This window comes from Centroberyx affinis, unplaced genomic scaffold, assembly GCF_046629955.1.
Source record: "Centroberyx affinis isolate AG114_WGS23_722 - 3 ecotype Tasmania unplaced genomic scaffold, CSIRO-AGI_Caff_v1 ptg001125l_1, whole genome shotgun sequence".
NCBI lineage: Eukaryota > Metazoa > Chordata > Actinopteri > Beryciformes > Berycidae > Centroberyx > Centroberyx affinis.
Window position 1 is genome coordinate 139,937 of NW_027279664.1, and position 13,356 is coordinate 153,292.

The window sequence follows — 13,356 nt, forward strand, 5'->3', positions numbered from 1 at the left end:
CCTCATCATTTTGCTCATGCAGCTCCAAAAGTGTTTGGTGTCCTAAGAATGCAGTCTTTATTGCCCCAGTGCACGGAGCAATGGTATGCATGGGTCTTTTTGTGAGGCAGATTTAGAAAGCCCTCTTTAGAGCCTGGACACAGCTTCACAATCAGCTTAATGCCTGCCTATAATGAATACCCTTGTGTGCGTCAATTTGGCAGACTGTGTTTGTGTGTGTGTGTGTGTGTGTGTGTGTGTGTGCGTGCTCACCCCGTTTTTGTTACGCTGATAGGGTTCTCAGGTTGGTCAGTAATTCTATCATACTCTGGGTGAATTCTGAGGTGTGTTTCTCTGTGTGTGTGTGTGTGTGTGTGTGTGCATGTGTGCATGTGTGTGTGTTTAGGTTTGTGTTGCTGTGTGAGCATGTGTGAAAGGGTTAGTTGACATGTGAGTGTTTGTCCAGACATTGTGCAGCAGCCTGTAACTCGTTCTCCTCTCTCTCTCTCTCTCTCTTTCTTTTTATCTCTCTCCCTCTCTCTCTCTCTCTCTCGCAGGACTATTCTGGTGTCAGTGCGAACTCATGCTAGTGATGGACTACAGCCGGAAGGGCGCTAACCTTAGCTGGCATTCACGAAACAGCACTCCTCCTAACTGAGACCAGCTCCACAGAATGCTGAGTCCCATTGTCCCCTATAGTGAGTACACTGCACCTTTCTACCAACCAAACAGTCCCACTTGACACAGTTGGACTTTGACTAAATGAATGACTCCCCTCTCCAAAAACAAAAAGCAGGAGTGGGTGGACAGTGTGTTCTGTAGTTTGCAAACAGGAGAAATATGCACAGGTGAAGTGTGAAAGTATGTGTGTATAGGCCCGAGTGCGGAAACCTGACTTTTTCCTTGGCGTGCGCTGTGGAAATGCTAAACCCCGGGCGCTGGCCCTGTCTGAATGTTTCATCACCAGGCGGAAGAGAGTGATGGGGGAAGGAAGAGGGAGAGAGGGAGAGAGGGAGGTTGGAGGGCTGATGGCTTAAGCAGCAGAATCCCCTCGGTTTCTGACAGTGTCATTTTACCAACAGAGTCAGAGCTTCACTACCATTCATGCTCCTTCTCACTCTCCTTCCTTTCTCCCCTTCTCTCTCTCTCTCTCTCTCTCTCCACGCTGGCCTAATAACTGACGTGTCCAGTTTTACCCCCCCCCCCCTCTTGCCCCCTCCCACCAGGCTTCATTTGAGTCCAGCGCTCTGCCTCTCCAAAACAGCATTGTTTGCTGGCCAGCATGGGGCTGCCTCCATGGCCTCGGCCTCAAGAGCCCCTTTTTCCCAGCTCTTTAACTCGCCTCAAAGGAGCATTATTGGCATGACAGTTACAAGAAAAGAGGAAGAAATCAAACAGAATAGTCAATTTAAAAAGTATTACTTCATAATGAATGGTAAAAATCTCTGTTTTTTTTCTTATCATGCAAAAATTGACTGCAGAGGCAGTATATGGCTGTGATGTGTGTGCGTGGGAGTGTGAATTCAAACTGGACAAAACAAGTTGACCAAAGAGTCATGACCAGATGTTTGAGATTCTAAAACCATGACACTTTGTTTGGTCTTTGTGAATTTCTCCCTTGAAATAGGCAATGTTATCATTTGACCACTCTCATCAGATGAATGGAATGCAGAAATGTTGCCAGCAGCTAAGTAGTTGACCTTATGTGTCGTTATGAAACATGTCTTCTCAGAAGTGGATGATTTCATGGCAAATCTTCCTGAATATGTTTTAGTTTGTTTTTTTCCCACTTTAAAGGTTAGTGGCTGTAAACTCTTTTAGGCCTAGATGATCAAATACTGTAAACAGAACATGAATTTGCATGACTGTAATTCAGGCAAACTGATTGATCAGGTGCAATTAGAATTATGTGATATTGATAATGCATTATAGTGAACACAACATGCATGCATGCTTGTGCTGCTTCCCACCAAGGCCTGTTTGACTGGTAGTTCCATCTGCTCCCTGCACCCTGCTAGTCCATACTGACTGAACACACTCCCTGCTGCTGGAGTGGACATGCACGTCCAAGAATGTCACAAACTACTGGTGGAATAGTTAGCATGCCTTCAGCGCCGGCACACTGCTGGTCTGTCCTGAGATTCTCTCAGTACACCAGGTGCCGGCCTTTGTGTGCGATTTGCTTTCTTGGTCAGTACGCACAATGCTGGTTTTCATCTGCCGCGGCCAACAGCTTGGTGGTTTTCATGTACAGAGTAGCTCTGTTCTACAGCGCTTCAACAGTGTTGAGATCGTTTCAGAACAGTCTGCTAGTGAACGTGTGCATGTAGACAGAGGGATCGTAGCAGCGCACACAGCAGTATTAGGTAGTCACAGTGTTTACTCTCAGAGCAGTGACACACAAACACACCCCTGTGCTCGCTGGTGACGCTGCCGCTCACTGTCTAATAGTTACAGTCTGTAGTCACAACTCTGCCAAGCGCAAATCTAACTGTGAACGACTTAGCATATGTGCAGGACACGCGAATTCTCTCACCTCCGTGTTGGAATTCCCTTTGTGGGAATGTAGAGCATTCCTGCTTCCTGATGCTACTTCTGACTCCTGCTGCTGGCATTTCAGCCCCCTGCACATAGACCGGTGTGTCAGCACGCATGCTGACACACCGGTACACAGGCACAAACCCACCCACACACACACACACGCACACACACAGTCTTTGTTATCATGACTGCTCTTAAATATCCAGTCTCACTAATTCAGATCCTACTTTCAGCCAGTGTGTGTGTGTGTCTCCTTCCTCCTCGACGTGTCCGGCCTCGGTCCCGATCTCTGGCCAGTCCAGGGGCTTCAAGCTGGGGCGAGCAGCCAGGGCCGGACCTGAGGAGAAACCTGAGAGAGATTCCAGGGGCCATGGATACTCCTGGAGGGATTTGGTGCAAAGAATCTGTAATCTGCACTTCAAACACACTCTTAAATCAGTCCCAGGCCGCCAACCCAGGAGTGCCCTAACTCTTGTTGCTGGGGGCCCCCGCTGGTGTAGCGATACCTTTTCTTTTAAACCAGCATACACACACACACACACACACATACACAGAGCGACTACACACAAGAGTCCAGATCTGGCAGTTTTTATAGCTCTCCTCTGAGTGACCCCTCTCCCTCTCTTTCCCTTTCTCTCTCTCCCTCTGTTTTTATGTTTTGTGTGTGTGTGTGTGTGTCTTTGTGAATGACTTGGCTAAGTCATGGAGCAGTTTGCATAGAAAAAGGGGGAATGGATCTCATCTTGGCCCCTGAAGGAGCGGGCTGGAGGCCCGCACCAGTGCCCACCTCTATTGTAGGCAGAGTAGTATGAGTGGTGCAGTGGAGGGGCCTGTGAGGCCCTTGAGTAAACACACAGCCTGCTGAAGTGTGTGTGTGAATAAGAGCTGGGATCATTAGTGTGGGGTGTGAATGGGCTCTAATTAGCCCCCAGTGTGTGTGTGTGTGTGTGTGTGTGTGTGTGTTTGCATGTGTGTGTGTGTGTGTGTGTGTGTATGTCCACAAAAAAGAGGTAGGGACCCAGGGCCCTGTGAGTCCATTGGCCCAGCGCTCCCTCTCTCAGGGTTCATCAGCTCATTAAGGAGACCTCAGCTCCCGTTAAGGGCCCAATTAAGAAGCAGGGTGGTGAGGCTCATTTGGATGGCAACACTTCACTGGATTCCTGAGGCAGCAGAATTCAAAGCCCGACAATGAGACACAACGTCTTTCACACCAGCGCAGCTAATTAGTAAATGACTACACTTGAGAAATAACATACTTTAATCGTTATGCCATTAGCCATTTGTAATGCAACAGCGATCATAAAATGTGCTGCCACAGAAGGAGCTGTGGCTGTTGAATGTATTGAGCTTTCTCTAATTTGTGTGCGTACTAACAGAAAGCAACAAATCCCAGAGCTCTGTGAGGACCAGAGTGTACGCTGGGAGAGGAGAGGAGAGGAGAGGAGAGGGGCCGGGGGATTTGGAGAGAAAAGAGGGAATGCAAAAGGCTCACTGGGAATGGAGGGAATGAGGGAGGCGGAGAAATGGAGAAATAGAGAAAAAAGGCAGATTGGAGGGAAAAGATGGAGCTGAAGAGGGGGAGATAGAGCAGAGATTGGGCGAGTGAGACAGATGGAAGGGGTGATTGGTCATCACAGAGCCTTAGGACAGCTGTTCTTTGATATATTAGTGGACACAATGACCTAAAGCCAGCCTGCAGTCACAGAAAATAGGGACCCTGTTTTTCTTGAAGGGGAGGGGGTGGACGGGCTTCTGCCATTTGTGGACGTGCGTTAGCAGGCACGGGGGATGGGGAGTTGTTTCTAAAATTACGAGCATGAAGTGACGCATCTAGCAATTTATTCCAGAGGGTTTCTGGTTTTGGAGAGTGCTGAGAAAGAAGCTGTAAAAACGAGCACACTCTCAAATGGGATTTGCTTTTTGCTGCACTATCATTAGCAATTCTAAACACGTTTGTCAATTAATCAATGTTTAACAAATGTCATCAAGTAGTTTGGCTACTGCTCCACTCCATCCACTCTGCAAAACGACAACTTTTAACAAAGTACTGAATATTTATTTGCCGCTAATGAATTGGAGGTTTATCATATAGATTTTGTTTTGTTCTGTTTATCGATTTGGTTATGAACAATAATAGTCATTTTCAGTAACTGTGTATTTTAACAGACAAGGACAATAAGATGTAATTACTCTGGTTTCTGCATATCTGCAAAGTACACAGTGTTTAATTTCCATAATGTTGCCATATTGTCTTTTTCTGATAGTCTTATTAGCCGTACATACTGACAAAAACTAACTTGACAGCAGGGCTCAACCATCCCCAAAGGGGGATAAAACCAAAAAAAATAGAGTGAGTCAAACTGTCATTCTGATACATGGAGGGGTACAGAGAGCTCTATCCAAAGAAAGAGGAAGGTGCAGAGAGAGAGAGAGAGATGGAGAGAGAGAGACACAGCGGACATCCCTCAATGCCACTGCAGGAGATGGGCTCCTTCCTCCTGGGAGCGGGCCGGTGAGGCCTGTTTGAAAAGAGCTGCGTCTGCTGCTGCTCCGGGCAGCAGGTGTGAAAACTCCCCACCAGGGCTCCCGCACTCTTCTGTTATTACATCTTTTTAGGGCCATGAAAGAGGGAGCAGATGAGGCAGAGCGAGAGAGAGGCAGAGTGGGAGAGTGGGATTGTGTTTCTTTTGATTGATAGCAGCCCTGTGACTAATGCATAGATTTATAATAATTTTCTCTAGCAATGCCCAATTATGCATGGCTGATAAATTATGATCCCTGTTGTCCGGTGTGGGCATTATCCCTAACTAATGGAGGTTTGGGAAGGGTCTCGTGAAATGACCTCACACTTGCTTTAACAGCTTTCTGGCATTACCCCACCCCATAACAGAGGCTATACAGACACTCTGCATGTGTGGGGTAATATCTTATCTGTGCTAACATGACATTCTGTAACCTGAGTAGAGCACAGCATAAATAATTCATAATATGTATCAGGAATTAACATCATTTTTCAGTATATTATTCCGAAGCGTGCCACTGCTGATAGAATGTGTATTCCATATGAAGAGCGAGAGAAGCTCCAGATGAGCGAGATAGACAATTTTCCTCCGTCTCCTCCTGCCATACAGTGAAATGTGGCTGGCCTCTCAGATTGGAGTTTTTATGACAGACCAGGTAGAACGCAGCAGCAGGACCGCCACAGCCAAGTGAGAATGTCCTGCTTGATATTGGTGTCATAAATCATACTGGGCTGGAGAACAGAGAGACTTAAGGGGTTTCAGGACTAAAGAAAGAGAAATCAAGAGATGACAGATTCGGATAACAAATTCTTAGTTCAGATACGTCTTGCTACGCCCACAGAACTCAACATTTCTAATTTCGAGCAAGTTAGAATCTATATGTTTGGCTGAAAATGCGCAGTAGTGTTTTAAGATTCCTGATGAGAAAGATAATTTGTTCTAAACAGTTGTGGCCAGCAAGCAGGAGTTTCATCCTATAACTCATTGATCGGCTTGTGCGCGCTGAATACATAACAACTGATGCAGCCATCCGACTGGCAAGTTTGTGATTTATCAGCACAAATATAGTCTCTGTCACACTCTGCCCTTCTCTCTTTTTCTCTCTCTCATTCCCCTTGTGTATGCCTGTGTGCTTTGTATCATGACTCGGTTGCATTCATCTCAATGCAATGTTTAAAGTGGCTGTTTCTGAGATGTTGTCTAAATTGAATTCCAGACATACTGCCACAACAGCCTGAGCAGCATTCTCAAAATAATTAGTCACTGCCTTTTCTGCAACTTTATGTTTTAGAGGTATTGAGACAAATTTGTTGGTTTGCTTTTTGCCTAATGTGAACCTGTCATGCTGACAATTTTCTAAAGGGATTTTAGCTGATTGATGGACAGACAGAATGACTTTTTACAATCGAGGTCATTGGGACTAAAGGGATCATTTCTAAACAGGAGAGTGTTTGGGTGCAAAACTAGCTGTGTTTATATAGAGATTTCTCCCCTATACTAATAGACACTACAGCAAATAGCATGTTAATGACTGTTATTGTCAACAGCTTGAGTCAATTCCAGCCTTGTTTTTGGAACAGTGTATTTTGTAATTGTGCAGTTGACCAGCTAATCAACCCTCTGCAGGCCTGCATCACATTTCTCTTGTTATTAATGTTTCATAAGAAACCAGCAACAACAAAAGATTTATAGATCCATATAGGTTTTAGAAGCGTGGTGCTGTGCCTAATCTGTGTCTCTGGCTGGAGGATGAAGTGGAGGTGGTGGTAGTTTACTGTAGTCGGCGGGTAGGGGTAGAGCTCAACCCTGAATAGAGCGCTGATTGGATTGATCCACACTGCTCTTGTTTACAAGCGGCCTCTCCACAATCGGCACAGTTTAATAGCGCTCCGTTTTGTTCCTCGGGGCAGGGAAAACAAAAGTGCCGGGAAGGGAGAAGGGGAAAGGAACCCCAGGGGAGCTGTGAAACGGCGCTGGAGCCCTCCAGCTCTGGGCTTCCTGCCAAGATCACGTTTCACCTCACCCAGCGATACCCCACATAGGAAACCACAACACAATCTAGAGCACTGCCAGCCACTATGGGCCCAAAGCTGCTTCCGTTTCACTCGGTTAACATGAAAAGTCACAGTGACTTTGGAAATGACGAACATGAACATTTGAGGGCCAAAAATGGCTAGCAAACTTAACACACTCCCCCTGAGCTCTCGGTGCTCTAATTCTTCAGGACCTCCCCAAAGAAAAGCGGATTTCTGTTGAAGAGGGCCTGCCACTGTCTTCATCACGCACTCCTACAATAGGATGCAGCTCACACAGGTCCCTCAATAAATCCCAGGCTGACACAAAAGCTGTCAGTGGACTGCTGCTGAATAGATTAATAAGATTTCCATAATTAGGCAGGCCCCTGACAATAGGATCCTTCAGGCTTTGTCTCAGGGCCAACGGGATTGTCCGAGCTGCGCACGTCTGCTGGACGGCCGTCCACCACAATGGCCGCACAGACAGTAAGGCGGTCAGCAGAGGAACATCTGTCTCTCCTGGGGCCGAGAGCACACACACACACACACCCACACGCACACACACACTGAGGGAAGTTTCATGTGCATACACACTAGCTTCTTATCAACCTCCCTGCAGAACAACTAAGGCCATCGGTCAGCAGAAAAGCATCCTCATCACATCTTTATGTATACTTAACTTGGTGATCACAGCTGATTTGTGTTGCGATGATTTGTGTTACAGTGCAGTTGAAATATGAAATCATTAAACACTTGCCCAACCCCCTGGAGACTGGAGCTCAGTACAGCTTTCCTCATAATGAGGACAGGAACAAAAGCTTCCAAAATAATTGAATGGGAGAGGATATCCATTTCCTTGTCCGTTCTTATTAAAAGTGGGGTTTTTATCCATAATCCTCCTTTTATTACGAATAAGATCTAGTTGATGGGTTGGCCACAGTGTCTGAAAGATATAAAGGTTCCTTAGTGGACATATAGGCCTAACAGTATACTGTAAGATAACAAAAAAAAGTCTCTGTATTGCAATATGCATTATAGAGCTGAAAAATTTATCATGATATGAGTGATACTTAAAATATGGCTACCTACGACTGGATTGCAAAATGTACAAATCATTATAGCAATGTATTGTCATCTTTATCCATTTCTCATGCTTAGGAAACAACAAGCAGCCCAACCTAACCTGTTCCACCACAGACAGATTTGTCACAAGTTCCATGTAAATTTCTCATTGCATGGCTATTTTGTATTGCACATTACAATCTAGTAATGCACTAAACCATATATTGAAGTTAATCTTATGGTCACACCCCTACCCACAGTCCATCCACATTGTCCTGATTTCCTAGTTCTAATCTTAGCTTTCTTCCTGTGCCTCGAGTGAATTAATCTGCATGATGGCTCTGATTTAAGCAGAAGTGTAGATTAGAGTTTGCTCAGTTTATTGTGGAGCGCTGCTGCTCTAAAAACCACAATCCTGCAGAAGGCAAGATCTAATTACATGGAAAGGGCTAAACTGCAGTGCAACCCTGCTGTGTTCATCAGGGGTGAATAGCCGCCCACCACTCATCTAACTTACTGTCTACACACAGAAAGAATTATGAAGTATAATGCATCTTTTTAGGTCTTGTATGTTAAGAGAAATTAAGCAGTTTCTCTCTGCTTTGAGGAAGTTAATTGTGGGGTGGTTGCTCAGGTATGGGCAGCTGGCCATTACTCTGGTCAGGGGGTAGCAGGAGAGGAGTCCATTCTGTATTGGTGCTGCTCTGATGATGGAGTGGACAGCAGTTAGCCCGCCTCACTGAGCCCTCTAATGTCCGCCCCAGTCCGCTTAGAGAGGACGGAGCGCCTGCTGTCCACTCTTTCCCCTCCCTCCTTCCATCCCTCCCTCCCTCCCCGCTGCAGGTTTTATGAGCTCCCCTGGGCTCTCATCCATCTCTGTCACACACAGGCCCCATTATTGGGCCTGCTCACAAACTGGTCGGGCTGCAGATGGGAAGGGCCTGCAGGACATATACGGTTTCTGCAGCCTGGACAATGACCTGCGAGTCAAACCACAAAAATATGTGGTCAGCTGGGTGTGGAGACGCCAATGTCTTCAGCATGTTTGTAAAAAAAAAACAAAACATGTGAACAGAGTGCGAGAATGTAGTTGTTATTCCTGGTTGTGGTGGGTGTGTGTCTGTGTGTGGGTTGGCTGGAGCTTAGGGAAGTACTTGAACTGGTTTGGCCATTGGGAACTTAAGGCAGTGGATTTGAATATGAAGGACATGATAATCCAATGGCCATCTGGTCTGCTGGTCTCATCTGACTGAATAAATAACAGGCGTAATCTGAAAACACACATGGGAGGTTTGGCAAGAGGGTAAAGAAAGAGGCCAAAGTTTAGGAGAGAGCTAGAGAGTGGGAGAGCAGCAGCAGAATCGGTGGCAGTGGATATTGAGCTTTGATTTAAATGGCAATAAGAGGCCTGGCTCCACACACACAGACAGCGCTATGAATAATGAATCATCAGGCATCCACTGAAGGGAAGGCAGAGAGGCCAGTAATGACGGCTTTTGCTTTATTCCTTTTTACCTCTCTGCTTCTGCCTGGAGTAGTCCTCACCTCAGGGTAAATCGTGACAGTTCAATAATGCCAAGCTATGCTTGGAATGTCAAGCTAATGCCTCTGCAAGAGGTAGCCGTAGTCTTCATGAAATGGCTGATTCTATAGCTATCACCACATTATGTGTATATAGCGATATCTGACACATTACAATCATTTTTTACTGTAGCTACACAATGTAGAAATGTACACTCGAACATATATATATTTTTTACCTCAAAAGGACAAACAGAAAATAGAATACAAACCCTGTTAATGAAAATTATCAGATGTATTATACACATATACATTTGGAAGTCAAGTTGTTAGACTAGCCGGCATATATATTATTTCACACATTGTAAATTCAAGGCCTGTTGAATATTTCAACGGAAAATAACACTGTTTGATGGGAACGTGGAAGGAAAATGGGATTCATGGAGCAAAATCTCTTTTTTTTCTGTACTGCCCTGTCTCCAGTTAGCTAGGCGTTGTGCTCGGTGCGTAGCAGCCATGATCAATCAGACCTCAGCCAGCGCTGGAGTCAGCCAGAGGAACAGACATTCCACTTTCCCAATGTTCCATGGGAGACTGTGCTGATGAATAGCACACTATGCTGCAATTCCAAACCCAACCCCCCTTTCTCTCTCACTCTCTCCACACCACTGTCCACACACACACACACACAAACACACATAAACCCTCCCTCCCCCCTCCCTCCCTCTGTCCAGCCGGCCACTGGGCCTTTGGAGCTCTGGCGTACGGTGGGTGGGTGGATTGGTGGGTGGTAGGTGGGGGTGGAGGGAGGAGAGAGCAGGCATTCAGAGCAACATGCACAGGGAGATAACAATAGGTCCTCTGGGAGACCTGCAGATGCTAGTGGCGCAGGGAATAGTAGGATCTTATCACTACTCTAGGAGCAAGCTGGGAAACTGCAAAACAACACATCCAGTCCCCCAGTCTCCTTTCACTTTCCCTCCTCTTTTTCTCTCTCTTTCTCTCTCTCCCTCTCCCTCTCTGGGAAATTCGAGCCCCTTCTGCTACCAGGCATGACGGTAACACTAAAACAGAATCCGTTCCAAACAGGAGAAAGCCCATTTGTTGTCACTGGCTGTATGGAGAGGAGGGGCTTGGACCATGTGTCACTGTGGACATGATAGGAGTGAGGAAAACACAGTCACGGAAGAATAGTTAGACGTGGCACTATCTAGCCTATTTCATTGGTCTGAGCAAGTACTAAAACAATAGACTATATATCAAACTGAATTTTCAGTTTAATATTTAATCACTTTTACACCACCAATATGTGACATAAATGTAAACGTAAATGTAAATTCTGACCTGGTTTCCCTGTGTGTTTCTGTCATCAGGCCTGTTGAAGATGCACTGGAACCCGGAGCATGCCCAGTCCCTCAGCCAGTGGCCTGAGCAGCACCTGGACGTGTCCTCCACAACCTCCTCTCCGGCCCACAAGTCGGAGTTATACAGTCGCAGCCGCGGCTCCTACAACTACGCCTGGGCCAATGACGACATCTCTGCCCTCACAGCCTCCAACCTGTTGAAGCGCTACGCAGAGAAGTACGCTGGCGTGCTAGACTCGCCGTACGACCGGCCACCTACCGTGGGCGCCTACCCAGAGCCGGCAGCCTTCGGGGGCCTCAATGGCCAGAAGACCGAGCTGGAGCCTTGGCCGCTGACGCATAGCACTGACGGCTCCTATTCCCTGGTGCCCCCCGGGGGCCACGACAGCCTCTCGGGTTCCAAGGCTGTAGCCACATCAGCAGGCCCTCCGGGGGTCAGCAGTGTGTCGGTGGTCAACAGTAACCTCTCAGACTCTGGCTACAGTGGCAGCAGCTCCTGCAGTGGCTCCCACTCCAGCGAATACCCCCCTAGCTACAACGGCACCTATCTGTCCTCAGGGTACTGTCCCCAACCCAGCGCAGCACTTCCCCCTGCCTCCCTCCACACCCTCCAGCCCACCCCCACCCTGGTGCCCAGCTATAGCCCTACCACGCCCGTCTATAACTACCCCCCCAGCACGTACCCCCACCAGACCAGCCTCGGCCCCAGTTACAGCCACCCTTCTGCAACCTACCTGCCCTCGGGCCTGCCAGCCCCTACTCCCGTGCCATCAAGGCCCACAGTGGTAGGAGGCAGTTACAGCTACCAGAGTACCAACCTTGGGACAGCTGAGTCTGGAGGGACATTAAAGAGAAAAGCATTTGAGATGAGTCTAGAAGAGGATGAGGGAGGGGACGGTTCCCGCTACAGGAAATATGGCTATGACTCCTTGAAGGCCGGGGGGAACTCACCCTACAGTGTGAATGACAAAACAGAGTGCCGGGGGAATGGCTTCAGCAGCACAGGCAGCACAGACCCTCAGACCTTCAAGCCCAGTAAGCCCTCCTCCCAGCCCCTGGTATCTCCTCAGTATGGGGTCGCAGGGGAGTACAGCCCCCCAGCGGGCATGACAGGGGAGAATGGAGGGGGGGAGCAGGGCTTCACCCAACAGCAGCAGCACCGCTCCCAGGCCCACAAACGGCCCCCTTTGTGTGGTCCGACCGGTGAGACTCTGAAGAGCCCAGACCCCCGATTGCTGGACCTTGTCAACGGGGAGCTATTGGACTGCAGCCCGGCTCTGGGCTGGGGGGAGCTGGCTGGACTCACCCATGTCAAGGCTGCCCTGGAGGAGGACCTGCTGTGGCCCGTGTTGAGGCCCAGCCCGGCAGTGCGGCCACCCAGAACCGTCTTGCTGTTTGGCCCCCGGGGAGGGGGGAAGACCACGTTGGCTCGTTCCTTGGCTTCACAGCTGGGGGCGTCCTTCTACCAACTGAGCGGGGCCATGCTGGCCTCTAAAGGGAAGGCAGAGGCAGAGCACATTTTAGGGGCTCTGTTGCAGGTGGCAGGGGCACGGCAGCCCTCAGTGGTGCTGCTCAGCCAGACGGAGGCCATGGAAGAGGAGGGGCTGAGACAGACGCTGTTGGCCACCCTGGAGAAAGCCCAGGTGGGGACCACAGGTCTGGTGATTCTTGTATGTGCCACCGGCAGGCCAGACCTGCTGCAGGATGCAGTCCATCGGAGCTTTGCCAAGCGTTACCACGTCGGCCTGCCAGACGCGGGAATGCGCAGACAGGTGCTGCTGCAGGCGCTGGCGCCCCCGGGCTTCAGCCTGAGTGAGAGGGAGCTGAGCGCTGTGCTGCAGCGCACTGAGGGCTTCTCAGTGTGGGAGCTGCTGCAGCTCAGTCAGCAGGCCCTCACCTCAGCCTCCTCTTCCACAGGGGCGTTGCATGGTCTGCCCACACCCTCCACGCCCCCAGCCTTCACAGACTTTGAGAATGCCTTCTGCAAGGTGCGCCCACACACCACCCCAAAAGAACTGGACACTTGTATAGAGTGGAGCAAGGTGTATAGCCACTGAGAAAGCAGCCAGCCACTGTACTGGGACTGCTCTATGACCCTGTCTTTGCTTTGACATGACAAGCCTTGGGAATGTTTTGTTGTTGTTTTGTAATTACCTATTATGCAGCCAAAAGAGTTAGAGAAGCTCAAAGACACGGGAGAGCTGATAAAGTTGTTTTACTGGCATAAGCATGCCATGGTGTGCTGTTTTTGTTTTTGCTATGAATATACACAATATTTTATTTTTCCCAAAGATAAAAAGATGAATAGGCCTTGTTGAGTGGGGTAGTGTATTAGTTATTTGGCCAATGGGA

At 48.3% G+C, this 13,356-nt stretch overlaps 1 protein-coding gene across 3 annotated transcripts; it reads left to right on the forward strand.

Annotated features, from left to right (window-relative positions):
- Nucleotides 1-612: 612 nt before the first annotated feature.
- On the forward strand, nt 613-13,061 carry fignl2 (fidgetin like 2). 3 transcript variants are annotated; one of them, XM_071523840.1, is made up of 3 exons: nt 9,692-9,736; nt 10,124-10,136; nt 11,014-13,061. In XM_071523840.1, the coding sequence occupies exons 1-3, from the start codon at nt 9,692-9,694 to the stop codon at nt 13,059-13,061; spliced, it is 2,106 nt and encodes a 701-aa protein (XP_071379941.1). The 3 variants fall into 3 exon arrangements, with proteins under 3 accessions (XP_071379940.1, XP_071379939.1, XP_071379941.1); XM_071523839.1 differs by lacking the exons at nt 9,692-9,736; nt 10,124-10,136 and adding an exon at nt 613-677; XM_071523838.1 differs by lacking the exons at nt 9,692-9,736; nt 10,124-10,136 and adding an exon at nt 8,559-8,604.
- The last annotated feature ends 295 nt before the right edge of the window (nt 13,062-13,356 follow it).

Excerpts from the sequence above, each read along its gene's own strand:
- fignl2 (XM_071523840.1), top strand. The coding sequence starts at position 9,692 with ATGCCAAGCTATGCTTGGAATGTCAAGCTAATGCCTCTGCAAGAG.